The sequence below is a fragment of the Chrysemys picta genome, chromosome 3, assembly GCF_011386835.1.
Source record: "Chrysemys picta bellii isolate R12L10 chromosome 3, ASM1138683v2, whole genome shotgun sequence".
Classification (NCBI taxonomy): Eukaryota; Metazoa; Chordata; order Testudines; family Emydidae; genus Chrysemys; species Chrysemys picta.
In genome coordinates, this window is record NC_088793.1 from 64,184,171 (window position 1) to 64,207,462 (window position 23,292).

At 43.7% G+C, this 23,292-nt stretch overlaps 1 protein-coding gene across 3 annotated transcripts in view; it reads left to right on the plus strand.

Moving 5' to 3' along the window:
- The window catches only part of TTK (TTK protein kinase), a 110,683-nt gene that overhangs the window by 84,405 nt on the left and 2,986 nt on the right, over nt 1-23,292 (plus strand). For all 3 annotated transcript variants that reach the window (XM_024114290.3, XM_065588084.1, XM_024114300.3), the window contains 3 exons: nt 1,938-2,114; nt 17,131-17,221; nt 17,504-17,607. In XM_024114290.3, the coding sequence (XP_023970058.1) occupies nt 1,938-2,114; nt 17,131-17,221; nt 17,504-17,607 (372 nt within the window). The remainder of the gene's footprint in view (nt 1-1,937; nt 2,115-17,130; nt 17,222-17,503; nt 17,608-23,292) is intronic.

A 23,292-nucleotide genomic window follows, 5' to 3' on the forward strand; every position in this document is an offset into this window, starting at 1 on the left:
AGGGTAAATTTGATTTGGTTGTGTTTGATTTGAGGCTGCTCAATTATAGCTATAGTAATATTTAGTGTACAGATTTAAATAACCCTTTCAAATAGTATTAAGTTAGGATGTTTCAGATCTACAGGAGGATTCACTTTCTCTCATTATCCACAATATGATATTTTGGTATGTTGATATTATAATATGGGTATAAGGTTATGCTAAGGTTTCACCTCTGATCTTAACAATTTTGGCAGAATGGTGAAATGAAGATGTGGGATTTTTTCATCTACCGTTCTTGTTAGCATTTTAAAAATAGCTACTCTAACTTAGCTCAGTAATGGTCTGTAAGATCTTTGCACAAAGAGGTTACTGAAGTGAGCACCTTGCATGACCATCTGAGCCATATACCAAAGTACATTGCCCACCACATCTGGGTTAGCATTAAACTTACTGGGTGAGATTCTGTGCTGCACTTCTGAGAGATGTAGCAAAGAACTCTCAGCCCAATGGGAAAAGCAGATAAAGATGGGTTTAAGCCATCTTTGCACCTTCCCAGTCCTGGGCTGCTCCAGGCAATGGAGCAGTCCCCTAGCACAAGTTAAACAGTCCTGGTAGCCTGTCTAAAGTATGACAGCCTTCCAGGGCTGCCCTACAGGCCAGAGTGCTACAGGCTGTGGTCCCTGTCCTGACATGTCCCTCCCTCCCTCCCATTTGCCTCTTATACCAGGGCTTGCATGGGGTCCTCAAAGACAGGCTTACAGGCTGTGTTCTGCAGTGCCGGGATGGAGGGATTCCGCCCCCGACCAAATACTGTTCTTTAAGGATGTTTTTGTGCTGCTCTGGCCCTCTTACCTTGCCTGACAGAGGGTGAAGCTTTCACCCCATATGTTAATCAAAGGCTTCATTCATAAGATCCTGCATGAAGGGTCCTGGCTTAGGAATCTAATATTTCTAATTTTTGATCAAACCCCAATGCATGTTGGGTAAGTAATATGGCATGGTGGTTGTGTCAGTGTCCTCCTATGACATCTGTAGACAAAAAGTAAGTTCTGTAGAAAACACAGATGCCTAGTGAAATGTCTTCATTTTAAAAATAAAGACAGCCCTACTCACTGGGATGCAACTTTTATTAAACAGTCACTAACTTACCTTTCCTTCTAAGAGATCCATGTTGGTGGTTATCAGATCCTCTGGCTTTGGAATCAGTAGTCTCTTCCCATTTATAATTTGATCATACACGGGCGATGGGGTTAGTGAGGAAAACGCTGACGAAAAGAACTTCTGTATTATTGTCAGGGTAATATATCTCAATTGAGGCTAAACTGTGTCCCCTCCTCCCACTCCCCAATGACTGATTGATATGGAGGCAGTTCTGGGATCATGTACCACCAAAAACAAAACCCCAAACAAACAAAAAACCCCAAACCCCTACATTATCATATCCCAGATAATGCAGTTGGTTGTTTGCTTTCTTTTCTTTACCACCATCTTTGTGAAGAGATGCCAAGAGGAAATAACTGTTTTAAGAAACTGTCAAAAGCAATATCAAGTTCAACTTTAAAATCAAATATTTTATTTTAATTTTATAACTAACTCTTTAGCTTTTTAAGTTGGGTTACACTTGGGAAAGACAATCTAGTCCTCAAAAAATAATTATTTAGAATATATTTATTTAGAAGTTAATATTGTAACAAGACACTCCCAAGATCTGTGTTTATGGTCTAATAATGACATATGTTGGCAGTTAATGGCACTCAGCCTTTGGCTTTTGTGCATAATCACTAAGACGAATCATCAGACTATGTAACACCCCCCCATTGTATCTTCTTGCTCAAGTAAAATTATATTACACAAAGTAAATGATGTTTGGTAACTATGAGAAAAGAGATCATTCTCTTTTAAACTAAAGTAATTAATATTATTATTATTCAGATAATTACTTTGTTTGTTTTTAGATAAGTCCCAAAAGTGATGTTTGGTCATTGGGATGCATTTTATATTGTATGACTTATGGAAGGACTCCGTTTCAGCACATAACAAATCAGATCACCAAACTTCATGCTATAATTGATCCTAGTTATGAAATAGAGTTCCCTGATATTGCAGAAAAAGATCTCCAGGATGTGTTAAAGGTAACTTTCTTTAATATTTTTAGTTTTTTAAAAAAGTTGAATTCAGATTCAAGTGATGGTTGTTCCTTTACTAGACTGTTGTAATCTGAGTAGATGTGACTTGACTTCTTCTGAAACATTTTCTAATTTGGTTCCCAGATGGGCATAATTCTGATTGTGCATGTAATGATGGATATGACCACCAAAATGAAGATTAGTTAGTGCTAAGGCTAATTATATGGCTTCCTCTAGCTTGAGCATGATTTTTCAGCTCAATTTGCAAATGTGATAAGTAACTATATAGATTAGGCTGTATGACCTGGTTGATTTGGCTGAGTCACAATACAAGTGTAACATATGCCCTGCCCAGAAAAAATGTTCTTTCCCGTACTTCCCACAAATTGGAACTGAACCAAATTTTTCATGTCTCTAAAAAACCAAAACTGAGTCCAGTTGAGTTGCTGACAGTGCTACCTGGCAGGGAATATAGATTCAGAATCCAGATACTGCTCTTGACCTTGCGAAGGCAGTTTACCCTTTGATGGGTTGATGGGGCATGTTTGTGGAACATGAACTGAGAAACTTAATGGAAATACTAACGATTTATGTTGCATAATGTAAAACTGGATCACAACCAGTTGTATTACATGATCCCTTTTTAATAATAGGTATGTTGTAGTTGATCTTCAAAATATATATTATAGTGTAACACCAGTTCTCCAAAAGTTAGGGTTGGCAGCACTTTCTGTTTAATGGTCAGCTTTTCTAAAGGCTCTAAAATCCACATGCTTACTTGTATTGTCTTGAACCTTGCTGGGTTTCATGAGGATACAGCGTAGTAGTGTTAGTGGGGATGTGAGTGAGAATACCCACAGAGAAGAAAGGAGCAGTTATCACATCTCAGAGCTATTGTTTCAGACTGTATTCATCTCCATGGGGTGTTTTCATTCAGGTGAGAACATCCCATTGAAATAAATGGGCTACTTCACCCCTCTGTTTCCTATGTTGTAAATGGATGTGGAAAGTAATTGAAAGAGTGGGGAGGAAAGGAAGGGATCAGAGCTATTCAGTGGGGGGAATGTTACAGGGGTTTGTTATGCCCCTCCAAAACTCCCACATCTATCAGTCAATGGTAGGTACTTATTTGGCCCATGTCACTGTAGTGCCTCACAATTTTTAATGTATTTATCCTCACGATGCCCCTGTGAGGTAGGGAAGTACTTTTTTTTTTTTTTTCCCACACAATGCACAGTTCTTCAAGTGTTGCTCATGTCGATTCCAACTAGGTGTGCGTGCGCTGCGTGCACAGTCGTCGAAAGGTTTTTCCCCTAGCGGTACCCGTTGGGTCGGCTGTGGAATCCCCTAAAGTCGCGCCTTCATGGTGTGCATATAGTAGCTGCCAACCCGCCACCTCTTCAGTTCCTTCTTACCACCAGTGACGGTCATTGGAGCTGCATGTCTCACTTGCCTCAGCAAGCGTTTCCCCTAGTGATTGAACTTTGAGTATACTGTAAATAGTTAATTAGTTAGTGTTAGTCTTCATAGTTAGTTAGAAGTAGGGGGCTTCCCCCCCGACCCCAATTTTCTCCCCTCTTGGAGCTTGGGGCATGCCTCAATCCCAAGAGTTTAAGACATGCAGGACCTGCCACAAGCCCATGCCAACGGGTGACCCCCACGACTCTTGCCTGAAGTGTCTGGGGGAGGTGCATCAAACAGATCGCTACAAAATCTGTAAAGGGTTCCTTATGGAGGCAGCCCTCCATCCCCTGCCAGCTCCATGCAAAGTGCTTCAGCCTCTGTTCAAGAAACGGCACCGAGGAAGGACTCTGGGCATAGAGACCCTTGACACCGACACTCCCTGGCGCTGAAGCCCGTGGCGGCAACATGGCACTGCTCTCATTCACCGGTACCGCGTAAGTGGCACAAGAAGACAGAAGGAGTGCGCTCACAAAGGAGTCAGTCGAGTCTGGTGCCGGTGGATTCTCCTGCTAGAGTGTGCCAGGTGGAGCTCCTTTCCACCCTGGACATAGTTGATGCGGCCAGGGACTTGATTGCCATGACGGCTCCACAGTCTCTCCGCCAGCCCAGACAGACCTCCAGCACTGCCCAGAGGCAAGCTCGCGATGATGAGGCACCATTTGCCTTCTCCGTGGCACCGCTCTCCGGCATCATCCCAGTCGGCACTGTCGGGGACTCGAACCCAGACAGCACGGTTCGTTGTCTGACCGCAGAGAGACAGGCAACACCAGCAAGGTCCAAACACAAGCTCTTTATTGAAGAGTGCACACAACAATAGAGAGCGGCCCGTCTCCAGAGAGAACAAGCCACGATTACAATAACTAGTGAGATTATATAGACAGTTCCGTCGCGTCATAGCTAAAGCAACCCAACCCCCCCCTTTACTAGTTAAAAGCTAGTAATATTTATACATATTTATTTTTTTTGACAGTACAAACAGTTCGTGATGCCTTAGCAACTTTTTATTAACTTTTTGTCATGCACCAGGGGCTGGGAAAAAAGAGGGAGTTGAGTACAGATAAAGAACAAAAACAGGGAGTGGAGACAGCAAGTCTCCATCTGTTCAAACAAACTGTTCCTAGCACATCTGGTACAAGAATGCGGTCCCCACCTCTTATCTTATTTCATGCAGTTAGGCAGCATGCCCTCAGGTTTCACAAAGAGACAAGAATGGCCCAGCAACTACTGTTAGCCTAACTTTGGCTAAGCTGGCCAAACAACTTGTTCTATACTCTATTTTTCTTGGGCCTAACAGTCCCCCCTTTTGTTCCTGGAGTACCTTGGAGGGACTCCTGGGACAACTAACTGCTATGAGACCGCTATGAGTGGTAAGCTTGGGAGTTGATTACTTTTGGGCAGAACACACCTTGGTGCCCATTCAACATTCAACCTTTATCATAACATACAAAGCTAGCAGGCCACATATAATTACAACGGCGCTTTGGAGTACATTATGGAGCCAACCACCTATCTTTGGAATCTAATTGAACAGGTTACTTTACCAGGATTTAATTCGCTTCCCTCCGTGGTTTTTTGCTACTTTTATAAAGTGGTTTGCTCTTTCTTAAGTGACATTATAAACATTAGGAACATATACGCAGCATTCTTGCCCAATTAGTGCACATGTTCCTCCCTGAGAGGCCAGTAAGATATCTAGAGACAAGCGGTTCTGGAGAACTATTTGCCTTAGTTTTTTCTGTGCGGTTGCCAAGTCTACCAGGGCATTGACGGTAGTCTGATTTCCCAGATGTTTCGGTGAATTACTCAATTCCACATGCATCCTCCCCATGGACTCGGCAGGATTCGTTATGTGGGAGCCCACACCTCCCTAACCGGTCCATATGCTTGGAAGGAGCATTGAGAATGTCCGCACTTCCACCAGGAAAGTCTTTAAGTATATTTTTATGGCCACAGATCAGATGGTACTCCTGATGTGTCTGTAAGGGCAGTGGGCCAAGCCTGAACATGCTAGATCCCACTGCAATGCTTTCTCAGCCTCAGTGATATTCAATACCATTTCTGTCAGCAACTTCTGGGTCATAGAACTAAGGGCGGAGATAACATGTAACTTACTAATTCCAGCCTGTACCTGGGTTAGCTGTGCCCCAGAAATAAGGCTTGTGGCCTTCTTTAGTTGCCCCAATTTCTTATTATGTTTTTGGTTTTTAAAAATATTAAACTGCTGCTGTACTATTGGCCCTATCCCATAGGGATCCGGTCAAGTCTCTTCTTTTTAGAGGAAATAACCCAAGCTTTCTGTTGTGCTAATCTAATAGCAGCCCCTTTTGAACAATTTGGGTATGTAGAGGTGCATTTAAAATCCAAATAGGGAGGGTAATACATGCTGAAGGACTTATCTAAAACACAGGACGCAGCCTGTAGAATAAACTTCAAAATCCAATCAAAACCACATTCTTAAGCATGGGTCTCACAAGTTTTTTTCTGCCAGTGTTGGGGAGTGGGTTAACCTTCCATGTTCTTGCTTTTAAAGACTGTTGATATGCAAATTTTAACAACTTTTTTTTTTAATTAAAAGATCTGACTAATGAAGTCTTTTTTTTTTTACGTAAGCAAATGTATTAGACTTTAGTATATTACATTTTTATTGATTTATTTAAACACTTGGTATTTCAAGTTGAATAAAACAAGTGTCTGCTTTTTTATTTAACTTTTTTATTTAATTTTGAACTAGACTGTCTTATGAAAATATTAAACACAACTATTCTGGCTACAAGACACAATACAGGACATAGAACACAAAAATAATGTCTATTATACCAGTAAATGCATGGTACATTGAATGCTGTTCAGCTGGCATCCGTTTTCTCTGATGATTTGAAAGACATTATTTACTTAAAATATTTTTTTTATATACACATACTTTTGTTGATTTTAGGCAAAACAGAGGAATTACCCCATATTTCTTTGTATTTGTTTTATAGGCAGCCCAGGTTTCAGTGGCTTCTACCTTATTAGTTAGATAATTTGCATTAATACAGATGCTTTCTGGCTTGCTTCTAGATCCAAAGCTATTCACAGCTTAAAGATTTACTTTAAAAAAAGGACACAATTAACTTTCCCAGACTTTTGATTGCCTTTTACTTTTAACTTCTGCTTTCAAACGCACAGTATTCTGAAAAAGACAACACAACCTATATTGGTAGGTTTGCATTTCTTTGACCTCTGCCACAATATACACTGCACATGTTCTGGTGAAAATGCACATCTTTTCCACAATTCAATTTCTACAACGCTAGTCACATCAATTTCTACACAAGGTGTAACTGTTTCTTTTATGCTTACAAAATCTCCATGCACCCACAGCAAAGTGACAGCTCGACCACACAGAGCCAGGGGCACTGTCCTCTCTCTTCACCAGATTTTTTATTTGCTATTTTGTTACTCAAAAACAAATTTATTTTTTTTATTTTTTTGGCTTTGACTACTCTGCTGCAGCCACAACCTTTGGTCTTTATTTAAAACATTTTAACTTTTGTAGCATTAAGTCACTTTAAGGATTAAATGCTAAATACTTTAAACAACACTAGTTTCTTGTGCCTGGCAAAAGTATTCTCGGTTTTGCAACTTTAAACAATACCAATTCATTTTAAACTTATAAAATACAGATTGTACACAGCAGGAGTGTTCTTCAGCAAATTCAACTAAATTATTCATAGTCGAATAATTCCACTTAAATAACTTCTTGCCTGGATTACTTACAGAAATTTTTACTACGTTTCACTGCTTAATTTTCTTTAGCAACTATAGAGTTAACTTTTTTTTTTTTTTTTAAATCACTTGCTTGTCTTTTAAAACGACACCCAATCAACTTAGATTTTACTATTCTAATTATTGTCCTGGGGATTTGAAATTGCCATGCTTATAATTACTTGCTGCTTTTTTTTTACTATGCTTTTAAAGTTTCCAACCTGTTTTCTAATTTGTTGACTGCCAGCTTGGGCCCGATCCTGCTTTTCTCGCTGAACCGTCCCTTCCATGGGCACCGGCTTGTTTCACTATCAATTTAGATAGGAGGGTGGGCTTCTCAACTAGCCCCCACCCTTCCTGGTCTCTTCCTTTAAACATTCTTACTCTCAAGGCTACTCGAGTCCTTTCTCGTGAGGCTTGCCACCTGGGCAAAACACATGGCCCATTGGCGTTTAACTATTCAATTTTTTTTTTTTTTTTTTTTTTTTTTTTTTTACCAAACACACTACTGTTACAGCATATGCAAACACAAATGGTTAAATTCTGACAAGTCTCTGAAGGACTGGTACTTGCTTAGCCAGTGCTTCCTTTTCTGCCTGGAAGTTCTGTCTCAAGGCTTACAACTTGCCCTGGGCGTAGGTTTGAGTTGCTGCCTGGTTCATGATCTATGCTCTTAATTCCTTAATTCTAGTTATCAAGTACACAACTCTTCCCTTTTCTCCAACTTCTCTATTGCCCAGTCCTGATACGACTGGGGTAGATCCACCTGACACCCTTCCCAGTCAACTGGGGTGGAGAAAGGAATGCTTAACCCCTCTCCGATTCTCAGACTTACTGCGGCTGAGAGTGGGCACACTTTTATACTCACACACGTACGTCCAGACTGACCACATCTTTGTATAACGTCCAGAGAAGGGGGAGAGGTGGACGGGAGATTATCCTGTATACAGCTTGTCCAGAATCTCTGACTTGCTTTCACTCTTGGGAGGGCTGTTCTTTTACACCCTGGGGTCTTCTGCGGCATCTCTTTCAGCGATTCCAGTCCAGGCCGGCTGCCTGTGGCTTCTTCACAGCGTCCCCAAACCACGCCAGCTCCAGGGTCTCAAAGGCAGATTGTTGGATCTCACTGGACAGTTAAGCTTTGCAAATGTAATCTCAGCACTTGTAACTTGTATTGTCTTTGGTTTGCCTCTGTCTATATTTTTTCACAGCCAGCTGGGGCCGAAAGCAGTTTTTCTTTTGGTTTATAGTTATACCATACAAATAAATAATCCATTTGTCCCGGTCTAAGATCAACCAGGATATTCCTGAGGGAATCCATCCTGTCAACAGAAAAGGTTCCGCACCTTGGCCAGTCTTAAGTCGGGGACAAATGGGTAGTAAAGGAAGGCCATTGAATTTGGCATAAGTTTCTCATTTAGATTTAGTCAAACCGGTTGTTCCAGAGATTTCCTTCCAATCCTTAAATACCAGGGACAACGGGGCGTCCCCCGGGCATTTACTGCTAACTTGTCCCATTTAGCCTGTAGGGCCTCAAACCCCAACCCGGGGCCTCAAACCCCTATCTGGGGCCTCAAACCCCTATACGGCGATCGCTTACCTCCCCGGGGACTCGAACCCCAAAGACCTGACCTGACCTCCCCAGGGACTCGAACCTCGAAGACCTGGATCCTACTCAACGGGTAGGTGGACGTTGCTGGGTTTCTACGGGCTTCAGCTGGTTCACAGAACTCGCCTTATCGCCAATGCAGGGATCAGGTTACCGGGCAAGGCTCCTCGAAGCCAGAGGATGCGCGCTGCGTTGCTTCGGAGTCTGATCCCGCACCGGAGAGTCAGACAAGTCCCGGCGGAGTCGCCAAATTTGTCGGGGACTCGAACCCAGACAGCACGGTTCGTTGTCTGACCGCAGAGAGACAGGCAACACCAGCAAGGTCCAAACACAAGCTCTTTATTGAAGAGTGCACACAACAATAGAGAGCGGCCCGTCTCCAGAGAGAACAAGCCACGATTACAATAACTAGTGAGATTATATAGACAGTTCCGTTGCGTCATAGCTAAAGCAACCCAAACCCCCCCTTTACTAGTTAAAAGCTTCTAATATTCATACATATCTATCTTCTTTGACAGTACAAACAGTTCGTGATGCCTCAGCAACTTCTTATCAACTTTTTGTCATGCACCAGGGGCTGGGAGAAAAGAGGGAGTTGAGTACAGATAAAGAACAAAAACAGGGAGTGGAGACAGCAAGTCTCCATCTGTTCAAACAAACTGTTCCTAGCACATCTGGTACAAGAATGGGGTCCCCACCTCTTATCTTATCTCATGCAGTTAGGCAGCATGCCCTCAGGTTTCACAAAGAGACAGGAATGGCCCAGCAACTACTGTTAGCCTAACTTTGGCTAAGCTGGCCAAACAACCTGTTCTATACTCCATTTTTCTTGGGCCTAACAGCACCACTGTGGTGTCCGCACTCAAGGTCCCTGTCATTGGACTCACAGATGGAGTCTTACTATTCCTGGCGCAGCTGGCACTGATTGCAGCGGCACCGCTACAGGCAGGAGGCGGGGATGATGCCATGGCAGGGGCCTGTGCAATGGCCATTCTGGACCCCGTGGGCATACCACCAAGCCCAGTGCACGCACCCCAGAGGTACGTGCCCCCCTAATGTCCTGGGATTGTCCCACACCTCAGGGCACCGAGACGGCTTCGGTCCACAGCACAGAGCCCCATCCAGGTCCCAGCTCCACCACCGAGGCCGCAGTCGGCGCTGAACAGCACAGCACCAAACAGGACCCGTCCAGGGAGCCGGAGGGATAAGAGGGCCCAGTGCTGCCTAGGGCTTTGTCGTCATCCTCGCCGGATGAGGCAGTGGCGGGGTCTTTGTCCTCTGTGCCGCCCCCCGTTGATAACAGAGCGCATCAGGAACTGTTACACGGGGTGGCCAATAACATGGGGCTACAGGCTGAGGAGGTGGTTGAGTCTGAGGACCCCATGGTAGACATATTAACCTCTGAGTGGCCATCCAAGGTGGCATTGTTTCTCATTAAAACGATTCAAGCCACTACAAAAACCTTGTGGCAGACTCCTGCCTCCATTTCCCCTACAGCTAAGTGGGCGGAGAGGAAGTATTTTGTCCCCTCTCAGGGATACGAATACGTATTTACTCATCCGCAGCCAGGTTTGCTTGTTGTGGCAGTGGTCAATGAGAGAGAGAGAAAGACAGGGGCAGCAGGGCCCAACCCCAAAATCCAAGGACTCAAAGAAGCTGGACCTCTTTGGCCAGAAGGTGTACTCCACCAGGGGGCTCCAGCTTCGGATTGTTAACCAGCAAGCAATCCTTAGTAGATATAATTTCAATTAATTGAACTCCATAATGAAATTTAAGGAATTGGTCCCATCAGACTCTAGGGTGGAGTTTGCTGCCAGAGTAGAGGACGGCAAGGCAGTGGCACAGACCTCTTTACAGGCCTCACTGGACACGGCAGATTCGGCCACACAAACCATGTCCTCTGCCATAGCCATGAAGAGGAGTTCACGACTCCAGGTGTCAGACCTTCCACCAGAGGTCCAGCAAACAATTCAGGACTTGCCCTTTGACGGCATGGTATTGTTCTTGGAGCAGACAGACTCCAAGCCCCACAAGCTGAAGGAGTCACGGGCAACATTAAAATAATTGGGCCTGCATACCCCCACCACCCAGCAAAAGTACTTTAAGCCCCAGCCCTCTGAGTGCTTATATCCTCCCTAGCCTAGGCAAGACTTTTCCAGGGAGTGGGGCAAGAATGGCAAGCATAAGCCTCCCCATCCACCACCCAGTAAAGGCCAGGGCTCAGCAAGGCAGTCCATCAGGCTCTAACCAAGACTTCTGAAGGGGCACCCAGGGGCAACACACCAGTCCACTCACAGATCCTTCACCATGTTTTTTGTCCCATTTCTACCGTGAATGGTCCCACTTCAGATCGCTGGCTCCTTCACACTGTAGAAGTGGGATATTCTCTCCAATTCTGCTCCTTCCCTCCCTCCCACCACCTCTTCCCTGTCTCTCTTCAGGGACCCTTCTCACGAGCAACTCCTCATGCAGGAGGATCAGATGTGTCTCACTGCAGGAGCAGTGGAGGAAGTTCCTCAGGAGCTAAGGGGCAGGGGATTCTACTCCCGATATTTCCTAATCCCCAAAGCCAAAGGATCTCAGACCCATCCTTGACCTGCGAGGCCTCAACAGATTCATGAAGAAGTTGAGGTTCCACATGGTCTCTCTGACTGCCATCATTCCATCTCTGGATCCAGGAGTCTGCTATGTCACCCTCGACCTCAAGAACATGTAGTTCCACATATCGATAATTCCAGCCCAAAGACATTTTCTCAGGTTCGTAGTGAACCACAACTATTACCAGTTTACGGTCCTCCTCTTTGGTCTGTCAGCAGCCCCTTGAGTTTTTACCAAGTGCATGGCAGTCAGAGCCGCCTTCCTGAGAAGAAGGCAGGTGCAGGTCTTCCTCAATGACTGGCTGGTCAGGGGTCACTCCAGGGCACAAGTGGAGCAACATGTCAACCTGATGAGATCCATCTTCAACAGGCTCGGTCTCCTTCTGAATGTACACAAATCAACTCTTTCCCCTATTCAGAGAATAGAGTTTATTGGTCTTTGGTCAGGCCAGAGCCTTCCTGCCAGAGTCTCTTTTTCAGACAATGCAAGACATCATACAGGGCTTCAAGCAATACCCTACCACCACAGTGAGGAATTGCTTGAAACTTCTCGGACATATGGCAACTTGTACATGTGTGGTACAGCATGCGAGGCTGAGGCTCAGACCTCTCCAGGCCTGGGCGTGACAGTCTGGACAAGGTGGTTACACTCCCAAAGCCAGTTCTTGGGTCTCTCCAGTGGTGGCTCGACCCACAGGCAGTATGCGCAGGGTCCACTTCTCCAAACCACAGCCCTTGCTGTCCCTGGTTACAGATGTGACAGTGTTGGGGTGAGGAACTCATCTGGAGAATTCAGGACCCAAGGTTTTCGGGCACAAGATGAGCTCCCGCTTCACATCAACATCAAGGAGCTGAGAGCGGTCCGCCTGCATGCCAGACCTTCCAGGCCTACTTGCAAGGGAAATGCGCGGTGATGGACAACACGACCACAATGTTTTATATAAATAAGCAGGTCATAGCTCGTTCCTCTCCCTCAAGCTGTGGGACTTCTGCATAGCCCACTCAATTCACCTGGAAGCATCCTACCTTCTGGGTTCTCAGAACGACTTGGCGGACTATCTCAGCAGATCCTTCCACAACCACGAGTAGTCCATTTGCCCGGACATGGTGAACAGCATTTTTCAAAGGTGGGGAGTTTCCCAGATCGACCTGTTCGCCACAAAAAGCAACAGAAAGTGCCTAGAGTTCTGTTCCTTCCAGAACCACAGCCCAGGCTCCCTCGCGGAAATGTTCCTCCTCTCTTAGATGGGCCACCTGTTGTATGCGTTCCCGCTTTCCCATTCATCCACAAGGTTCTGCTCAAGATCCGCAGGGAGCGGGCTGCAGTCATACTGATAGCAGCAGCCTGGCCTCGCCAGCACTGGTATATCATGCTCCTGGAGCTATCGGTGGACAACCCAGTCACATTGCCTTTGCTGCTGGACCTGATCACTCAAGACCATGGCAGTCTCCAGCATCCCAGCCTAGAGTCTCTCCACCTTACAGCTGGGAAGCTTCATGGCTAAGCCCAGTAGAACTAATGTGCTCCGAGCCTGTTAGGGAGGTTCTCCGTGGCCAAGTGGAAGAGATTCTCAATCTGATGCTCGCAAGGTCACAGTCCTCCGACACAGGCCTCTCATTTTATCATCTGCTGCACTTAAAGAAGCAGGGCCTGTCAGTCTCATCGATAAGAGTTCACCTAGTCACCATTACAGCATTCCACCCGGATGTAGCTGGCCGTTCAGTCTTCTCCAACCTGATGGTCGGCCGGTTTCTTAAAGGTCTTGACAGAATATACCTGCAGGTTAGGCCTTAATATAGTTCTTTCAAGACTAAGGGGGCCCCCCTTTGAGCCCCTAGCAACTTGCTCTCTACTCTACCTGTCATGGAAAGTGGCATTCCTGGTCACAATAACATCAGCCAGGAGAATGTCCGAACTTAAGGCCTTAACCTCTGACCCTCCTTACACCATTTTTTATAAGGACAAGGTGCAGCTTAGGCCTCACCCAGCCTTTCCCCCAAAGGTCGTCTCTCAATTTCATGCCAATCAGGACATTTTTCTCCCAGTCTTTTACCCTGAGCCACACGCTAACAGTCGGGAGCAAAGACTCCACGCCTTGGACATTCAGCGAGCATTCGCCTTTTATATCGAGTGCACATTTCATAAGTCGAATCAGTTGTTCAAAGTAGCAGACAAGATGAGGGGCCTCCTGGTGTCTTCTCAAAGAATTTAATTGTGGATCACGTCCTGTATTTGGGCATGTTATGATTTGGCATGCCAGGGACAATGCAGCATTTGGCAGAGTAGTGCTTCAGCCAGCGATGAACTCTGACCCCACCTCCTAGCAAGGCTTGGGAGTCACCTATTTGAAATCGACATGAGAAAGCACGCGAAGAAGAAAAAAGTTACCTACATTTCGTAACTGTTGTTCTTTGAGGTGTGTTGCTCAGTCTATTCCAAGACCCACCCGCCTTCCTCTCTGTCAGAGTTTCCCGGCAAAAAGGAACTGAAGAGGTGGCGGGTCGCCAGGGACCTATATGCACCACCATGAAGGCGTGACTCCAAGGGGCTCCACAGCCGACCCAATGGGTATCGCTAGGGAAAAAACCTTCTGACGACTGAGCACATGGCACGCGCACACCTACTAAGAACGGACATGAGCAACACATCTCTAAGAACAACAGTTACGAAAGATAGCTAACCGTTTTTCCCCCCGCACAATGCACAGCCAACCTGTGGAACTCCTTGCCAGAGGATGTTGTCAAGGCCAAGACTATAACAGGGTTAAAAAAAATAACTAGATAAATTCATGGAGGATAGGTCCATCAATGGCTATTAGCGAGGATGGGCAGGGATGGTATCCCTAGCCTCTGTTTGCCAGAAGCTGGGAATGGGTGACGGGATGCATCACTTGATGATTACCTGTTCTATTCATTTCCTCTGGGGCACTTGGCTTTGGCCACTGTCGGAAGACAGGGTACTGGGCTAGATGGACCTTTGGTCTGACCAAGGATGGCTGTTCTTATGTTCTTACATACCATTATCCCCATTTCCACAGATGGGAAATTAAGGTACAGAGACTTAGACTTGCTTAAGGTCACATCCTTCCTTGCTTAAGGAAGTCTATTGCAGAGCAGGGAATGGAACCCAGGAGTCCCAGGTCCTATGCACTGGACCATGCTTCCTCTCATGCTCCTCCCCCCATGTCTGCCCCACTGATTCCATGCTTGTTCCTGCAGCCTCTCTCCAGATCCTCAACCTGTGTGTCCCATGCTGACACCTGCCTCTCTGTGGGAAAGATGGTTGGACAGGGAGAGCCAGGCTGTGCTGGACAGGCAGAGAGAAGGGAGAGGAGATGATGGAGAAGTTGTGAAGGGACTAACATGCAGTCATTCTTTGGCTGGGATAATCCTTGCCTATGAGCCAAAGGCAGTGGAAGGGCAGAGCTAGGCTGTGGTAAATCGGGGAGCTGAGAATTTTTTTTTTTTCTTTTCAGTGAAGGAAACTAAATGCCCAGAAATTTCATTAACATGGAGTTAAGGATGTCCAGTGGTGCCTAGTGTCCTTCCAGAATATGGAGAGTGTCTGTCTAAATTTAAACATCTGAAAACCAGGAAATATAAGTAAAGTACACACTAGTTACCCAACCCAACCTTAACTTTGTCCCTGAATGATGCCCCGGTATACCAATAACAAATACTATCACTCGACCCTTACAGATGTTACAGAACACTTTGGGAACAGAGCACCTGAGCACTGTAGGACAAAGTCTAACTCTTTCTCCTTGGAAAAGCAATGCTCATGGTTAGGTCAGGCATAGTGAACAGGCGCTAACTATACTTGGCCTATACCCAAACCATCCCAGGCTTGCTAAATGTTACCACGCCTCCACACTTGCCCTGAGAATTCGTTCTGAGACCTTGTTTTCACTTATCCCTCACTCCTTGGAGGTTACTGTCCTATATGCCCCCTGAGTGCTGGGATTCCCCAAGGCAAGAAGACCCCATTGTGTTCCTCTGTGGACACAGTCTACAAAACTCAGCATTAAAATGAGGCATACTTGAACCTTTAAAAACACACGTGCCTCTTATCACATTGTAATAACAGCTCTGCCAAGCTGCTCCAACTAATCTCTCCACCATTCAATATAGCTACACCTAACACGGTGAAGGCAGTTGGAGCACATCCAGATAAATGCTGGAATTCAAGGCTGTGGAGCACAACACATGGTGGCATGTTGTTAGAACTTTCTCATGTCTACCTGTTATGGTACACCGCTTTATTGAACCATTCTCTGCGACTTTTGCCAATTTCAGGGGACAGAATTAAGGTTACATTGTGGGGGTAGTGTACACAGTATATTCTGGTTTTCAGAGATTTAAATTTAGCCACTCGCCACGTTTTGGGAGCCTACTGGGCAACCTTAACTCTGTTAATGAAATTTCTTGGCATCTAATTTCTGCACAAATGTGACTAAATCTGTAGCTATTACATTCATGTTAATGCAAATTAATGTGACTGCGTAATTAGAATTCCCATTCAGAAGATAGGGTTTTTAAAAACTTCCAATTCTGAATTTAAAAGTAAAAAAGGTGTATTCCAATGTGATCTGTCCAAACAGAGCCAAGTCAAAGGCTCCATTGTTAGTGTACCTCTTCTGTAAATTGTAACCTGTCAGGTAAGTAGTGTCTTCATTTAAAACGTAACTAGAGGATAGCTGTATCCTGGTTCACTAGTGCCAAAGTAATCGTCGCCCATGAAAGTCTGTGATTATTAGTTGATGTCGTTTAGGATTAAGCATTGATAATGTGTGTGTGTTTCTGTTACACTTGTGTATGTGTTGGCAAGGGCTCCAGTATCTTAATTCTGAAATTCTTATATATTCAAAATAAAAGACTGATTGTATACATTTTGTAAATTACACTTAGAATGCGGGTTTCAAAATAACTATATTTTGTTAATCCTGTGACATGAAAGTTATGACTCCAATCTAGATCTTTGAAGAATTGATTTTTTTTTTTTTTGTGTAGCTGGGATTTCTGATAAAGTTAGGGGAAATATTTCTAGTTGTTTTGATTTTGTTTTGTTTTGATTTGATTGTGTTATTTTTTAATAAAATTGAAGAAAATTTTGAAAGTAGAATTTCAAGTAGAATTTTTTTCTACACAAATTTGTGAAATGTTTAGTTGATCAGAATCTGCATTCCCCATAAATAAATAAATAAAATAAAATATTTGCTCAAACTATTTTTCCCAGTTCTATCCCTAATTAAACTATGTCAGACTACTTTGGCATTTACAACAGGAGATCCTTACTCCTCTTGCCTACAGAGGAGTGATATTACAGGAGTATTTCAGTTTCTGTTCTGTGAAGAGGGGGATTTCTAGGCGTCTTGGTTTTAAGAGATGAGGATCCATACATGTGTTACAGCTTCCTTCCAGTTCAACAGATACAGCCAATTTGATATTATCCTACCAAAACAAGTTTTATAAGTTACAGATTTGTACATGGATACCAGGATAACTGTAATGATTCAGGAAATTGAGCATGTGTATTTAATTGTAGAAAACAAAGCTTCAATTATTCACCCACTCAACCTACTTTTTCAATCTTTTTGTTTTGTAGTGCTGTTTAATAAGGAACCCTAAACAAAGAATATCAATTTCTGAATTGTTGACTCATCCATATGTGCACATTCAAACCTATCCACAGACAGGTAATTTTTACATTTTATATTAAAGTTATATCACAATAAATTAGTGAACATTTTCTAGATTTCTCTAAATTTATTTTGATTTTAAAGAGGAATGCCTTTTTTTGTGTGCATTCTCCAGTTATTGGTGTTATGCATAAGTGTTTCTGTTACATTTGTGTATGTGTTGGCAAGGGCTCCAGTATCTTAATTCTGAAATTCTTATATATTCAAAATAAGACTGATTGTATACATTTTGTAAATTACACTTAGAATGCGGGTTTCAAAATAACTATATTTGAATAGCCGTAGGTGGTCTGAATACAAAAGGAACAACAGAAGAAATGAAGCGCATCCTTGGCCAACTTATTGGTCTGAACTCTCCTAACTCTATTTCTAGAGCTGCTAGAGTGAGTACAGTTTTTATACCAATATATTGTTCACATTTCTTTAAAATATAATCAGTTTAGTTAAAATAAGTGTGTGCATCACAAAGCTAATAGGAGTAAGTATTTCAAAACTTTATCCCCCGATATAGAGGACCTGTGCAATACTGTCATGAAACTTGCAGATTAGTAAATTACCATTTCTCATGATCCTTGAGTGGTGGGAGTTAGAGTGGTGGTGGTAACAGGATTTTTTCTCATCTCCTTGCCTTGCACAATAAATGTTTCTCCCTAGTTTTCCTGTGCTGACTACTGTTTTCCTTTCTCTCTCTCTCTCCTCTCTGACACAGCCCATGTCTTGTTGTTCTGCCCTGACCAAAAGTAACAAGCCGCTGTGAAGTGGGCTAGCACTGCAGCACTTTCCTGAAATCAATATGGATGAATGAGCAAATCTTCATGTCCATCAGGGACCCAGTTCAGATGCAGGGTTTTATTTCTGCTGTTTTTCCTTCTCCTGGTGTTGAGGCATGCTTTCCCAGTTATTCCTCTCTATCTATGGAAGCAGCTAGTACCCCTCTGCCAAGGTGTCACCTTTCTTCCAGGCCTCAGAAGAGCCCCAGATGACATTCTAGAAAAAGATAGGGAAGAGCAGCTTAAAATGTACCTCCTTTGCCTCTCCCTGCAGGCTTACACAGTGGGTCCAATCTGCCCCACTCGACAGCCAGTCTTGAACAGGGTTGGGAGTGCCTTTGAACTGGGCAACTGTTCTATGCTTTATTAGCACTCCACCCCAGTTTGATGGCTGACTGCTCCCAACACCTCACAGATATCCGAGAGGGTCTCTAGGAGGGCTTAGATCCAGTCTGAGGCTTACAAGACAACGGTAGAGGTAGGGAATACACTCTGTCTCTGGGAGGTTGGCAGAGGGAACCTCCTTCCCTCCCAATAGGGAATCACTTCAATCAGGAGCCCTGGCCTTCCTACGCTTCTCTTTTTCCACAAAGAATCTTCTCATCTTCCCGCCAAAAAATAAAATCTACCAAAGAGATCTTCTATTTCCCAGCAGGCCACCTCCCTCTTCCTTTGTCTTGAGGGACTTTTTCCAATGCCCTATGGGCCAAGGGGAGCCTAATCCTTCTCTCAACCCCACCCACTCCCCAATTCAGTTGGAGTCCGCCTGAGAAGGTGGGCTGGAAGTAGATCCAAACTAGCCAGCTGTACTGCACTTTCCCATATTGCAAAAACCCTGTAAAGGGTGGGTGAGGGTTACTTGTTTCTCACGTATGGCAAATCTTTAAAATATCCACTAACAGAAATGTTCATGAGACAGAGCTTCCTGTTGTCTGCCAAGGCAGCCCCACAGAGCTGATACAGCCTATCCATCCTCTTATTGGAAAGATGGTAGAAATGTGATGTGCTAATCCCAAATTTCCGTTCACCCTGTCCAAGAGCCACCTTAGGCTCTATAAACTCTGTTTGACTTCCAGGATCCACTAGAAGACAGATTTGGCAATGGCTTTCAATTCTACATCCTTTGGCCCGCCTCTAGAGGCCAGCATGGCCCTTTGTGACAATGCCCCCCACCTCCCTTTTGGACAGGAAGGTATAAGAAGCTGTTCAAACTGAGCAGCTCTGTGATCACTATCATTTCTTTGTGTAATTGTCTATGTAAATACCACTGCTGGGGCACGTGTGCCCAGTGCTCTCAGGCTGGAGTCTTTGATCAGCCATATGTGTTGGGGCAGCACATGCGCTCTGAATGTCCTCATGGCCCCAACCACCCCATAGTTCCTTCTCACAACCCATAGCTTCTAGTCAGAGGTTTCACACAAAGGTTCTTTGTACATCATGTAGTCTCTTTTTATGTGTAAATTCTTATAAATAATTAGTTGATTAGTACCTAGATTGGATTTAGTGATAGAAATGTTTTATAGCATTTCCATTTCTTGGTTTGGAAACTTTCCTTTTCTTTCCTGTAAGGTTCTTTATCCTGCTGCAGTCTCATCATGACTGAGCATAAGGATTTAAGAATTGTACATCATGTGAGGCAGTAATGCTATTAAATGGCTAACTTGTCTGGGTGAAGGGCACATTACTGACATGCTGTTTGTAAATCTGTTTCTAAAAAGATATATTGAGTACGATAATTTCATCTTAAGATGTTTCTCTTCAGACGTTTATGCACTGGACTCGCTGGTATCAATAACATCAGTGCAGATTACAACTATGCCTATGGCCCTGCTATAGTCTCTGGCAATATCCTATCATACGGTACAGATCCTTTGATTGCCATCAACCTCAATACCAACATCAACCTCGACTCATTCAGTGCCAAGAGTGTAACTTTTTACAAAAAAAAAATGTTTCTTCTCCCACTTTGTGTCCCTGTGCTGGAGATCAGAGATTTTAGGTAGCAGTGCTTGGTTGGGGCGCGCATGCGCAGTAGCTGGCCATTGACGCCTCATATAGCGCAAGCACAACCCGACCCTTTCAGTTCTTTCTCAACCATCCTGGGCTGCAGACAGAGCCCAGTGGCATTGCTGCCTCTTCAATAACACTGCTCTACAGCCAAAATGTTTCTGAAATAAATTTAGTCAAACTTTACTAATTCTGGGTCACTGAGAACGAAAATGATGCTTAAAATTGTTGATTGGCTCTAGTTTTCAAGATATGCTATTGGGTCAGTTTATACGACCCTTGACTTGGGAATGGCGGAGGATAAGTGAGTTATAAAGGGAAGGGAATCTCCATTTAAACCAGAAATGACTAAAATACATCTTTGACTGGATCTATGAATAAATCTATGACTGGGTTTGGACAGTACTTGCTTTTTAGGCAAAACAATGAATGATGAAACCTGAAGCTGGTATTGCGTTATACATGATATGAATTGCATCAAGTTATTCCTACAAGTCATGGATGATGCAATCATAACGAAGCTTACATCACTCTGCTGAACAAATTGCCCTATATCAGCTCTAGAAATCATACAGTGTCGTGCTCTCTTATTTGTCAGTGTTTGATTTTGCAAAGGGACACATTTCTGTTTAGCCAAAGTGAGCAGAGATGCCTCGTACTTGTGTGAACAATGCAGATAACTTCTGCTATGTTTGTGGTGAAGTGACTTTTGCATCACAAAAGCGCAGTATAACCACTATGGTTAAGAAAGCCTATCACCTTTATTTTGGCTGCAAAATTGGAGATCAGGACAAGAGGTGGGCCCCACACATATGCTGCAACACTTGTGCAACAAATCTTCGCCAGTGGTTGAACAGGAAAAGGAAATCTATGCCTTTTGCAGTGCCAATGATTTGGAGAGAGCCAACAGATCATACCAGCAATTGTTACTTCTGCATGGTGCCTCCAGTTGGGAAAGGTGTGTCAAAGAAGAAAAAGTGGACTGTGCATTATCCAAACATTCTATCAGCTATACGCCCAGTACCCCACCGAGAAGGACTGCCGGTTCCTGATGCACCAGAATCATTTTCACTTGAGTCGGAAGAGGAAGAGGATGAAACTTCTGGTCCTGAACCATCAATGTCACAGGACCCACATTTTCTCCCATCCTCCTCCTCTGAACCACACCTCATAACACAAGGTGAACTGAATGACCGTGTCAGGGATTTGGAACTACCCAAGAGTAAGGCAGAGCTGTTGGGCTCCAGACTACAGCAGTGGAATCTCCTGGCAGGTGGTGATAGGGTTTCCATGTTCCGTGACCGTCAAAAGGATCTTGTCCCATTCTTCTTCATGGAAGGTGATCTTGTAGCCTGCAACAACATCGATGGTGTGATGGCAGCCCTCAACATCGTTCACGATCCAGATGAGTGGAGACTGTTCACTGATTCATCAAAGACGAGTCTTAAAAGCTGTTTTACTGCATAATGGCAATGTTTTGCCATCAATTCCAGTTGGTCATGCAGTCCATATGAAGGAAACCTATGACAACATGAAACAACTTTTGAGGTGCATAAACTATGACCAACATCAGTGGCAGCTTTGTGGTGATTTGAAGGTTGTTGCTCTCTTGCTTGGTCTGCAGACTGGATACACAAAGTACTGTGAATGGGATAGTCGTGCAAGAGATTCCCACTACATCAAGAAAGATTGGCCACTCCGACAGTCATTGGAGTCTGGGAGGAAAAGTGTTCAGCATCCACCACTTGTTGAATCAAGGAAGATGTTGTTACCACCCTTACACATCAAGCTGGGTCTGATGAAGAACTTTGTCAAGGCCATTGACAAAACACAAGCAGCTTTCAAGTACCTCCGTGGAAAATTTCCAAGGTTAAGTGAAGCTAAGATAAAGGAAGGTGTCTTTGTTGGTCCTCAGATTCGTGAACTTCTTCGAGATGATGCATTTGACCGTGCACTGCGTGGCAAGGAAAAGACGGCATGGAAAGCCTTCCAATTGGTGGCAATAAATTTTCTCGGAAACAACAAGGCAGACAACTACAGGTTGTTGGTGGAAAACCTCCTCAAGGCATACAAAAGCCTTGGTTGCAACATGTCACTAAAGATACATTTTTTGCACTCTCATCTAGATTTTTTTTCCACCGAACTGCGGAGCAGTGAGCAACGAGCACGGCGAGCGATTTCACCAGGACATTGCAACAATGGAGAAACGCTATCAGGGCAAATGGAGCCCATCAGTGCTTGCAGACTATTGCTGGACAGTGACAAGAGATGCTCCATTTAATGAATACAAGAGACAAGCCAAGAAGCGCCGAGTAGACACTGAATAGGACTTAACTATGTACATAATAGTGTTTTGCCTTTTGTTTCATAATAAATTTTATTTATACAACCCTTTTGCTGATTTTTAAAGTGTTACGTAAACAGGACAGGTGAAATATTATCATGTAAAGCAACCATAAACACATGAAAAGACCTAGGTTTACAATTTATGATTAAAACTCTACTATCTACACAATATACATAGACATAAAATGTAAAAACTTAAATATCTTAGAAACAGTAGCCAATCAGTTGTTTTAATTGTCATATTTGAATTCAGCACATCAAAATACATAATAAATAGCACATTTTATCTCTGAAGCAGACGACTTCTCAAAAATTGTAGTCCAGGGTAATCTTTAGAAAAGAAAATAGTTTACATACTGTTTTTAGTGTTATAGCTCTTAGATAGTTTTAATTAGACTTTACTTAGCCAGTTATTTAAAAAAAAAAATCCTTTTGGTTCCTTAGCTTAGTAGTAGAGAGAGTGTCCTTTAACCAGTTTTTATTTATATATATATATATATATATATATATATATATATATATATATATATATATTTTCATTTCCCTTCCCAATTGGGAAAAATTAATGGACGTAATGCCAGGCTCACCTGGTATTAAGAGATGTGACTCTTGCCACAAGGCGATACCGGTCTCATCTTGTGTCCATTGCCTGGGGGAAACTCCTATCCCCCAGAAATGTGCTCACTGTAGCAATTTAAAGGCGAGGGATCTCCCCCTTAAAATGTTTTTGATGGAAAAGTTCCACTTGCCTCCTCAGGAGAAAACATCAACAGTCACAGAGCAGTAAAACTTCTAACAATGGCCATGCTCAGCCTTTCAAAGATTCAAGGAAGTGAGACATGACTTCCCTGAAATGGGACACTCAGAGAAAGAGGAGTTCCCCATCGAGCTCATCAGAGAGAGCACCTACGAGCACCTCCAGCACCTCAACAGCTATGGGGCTCA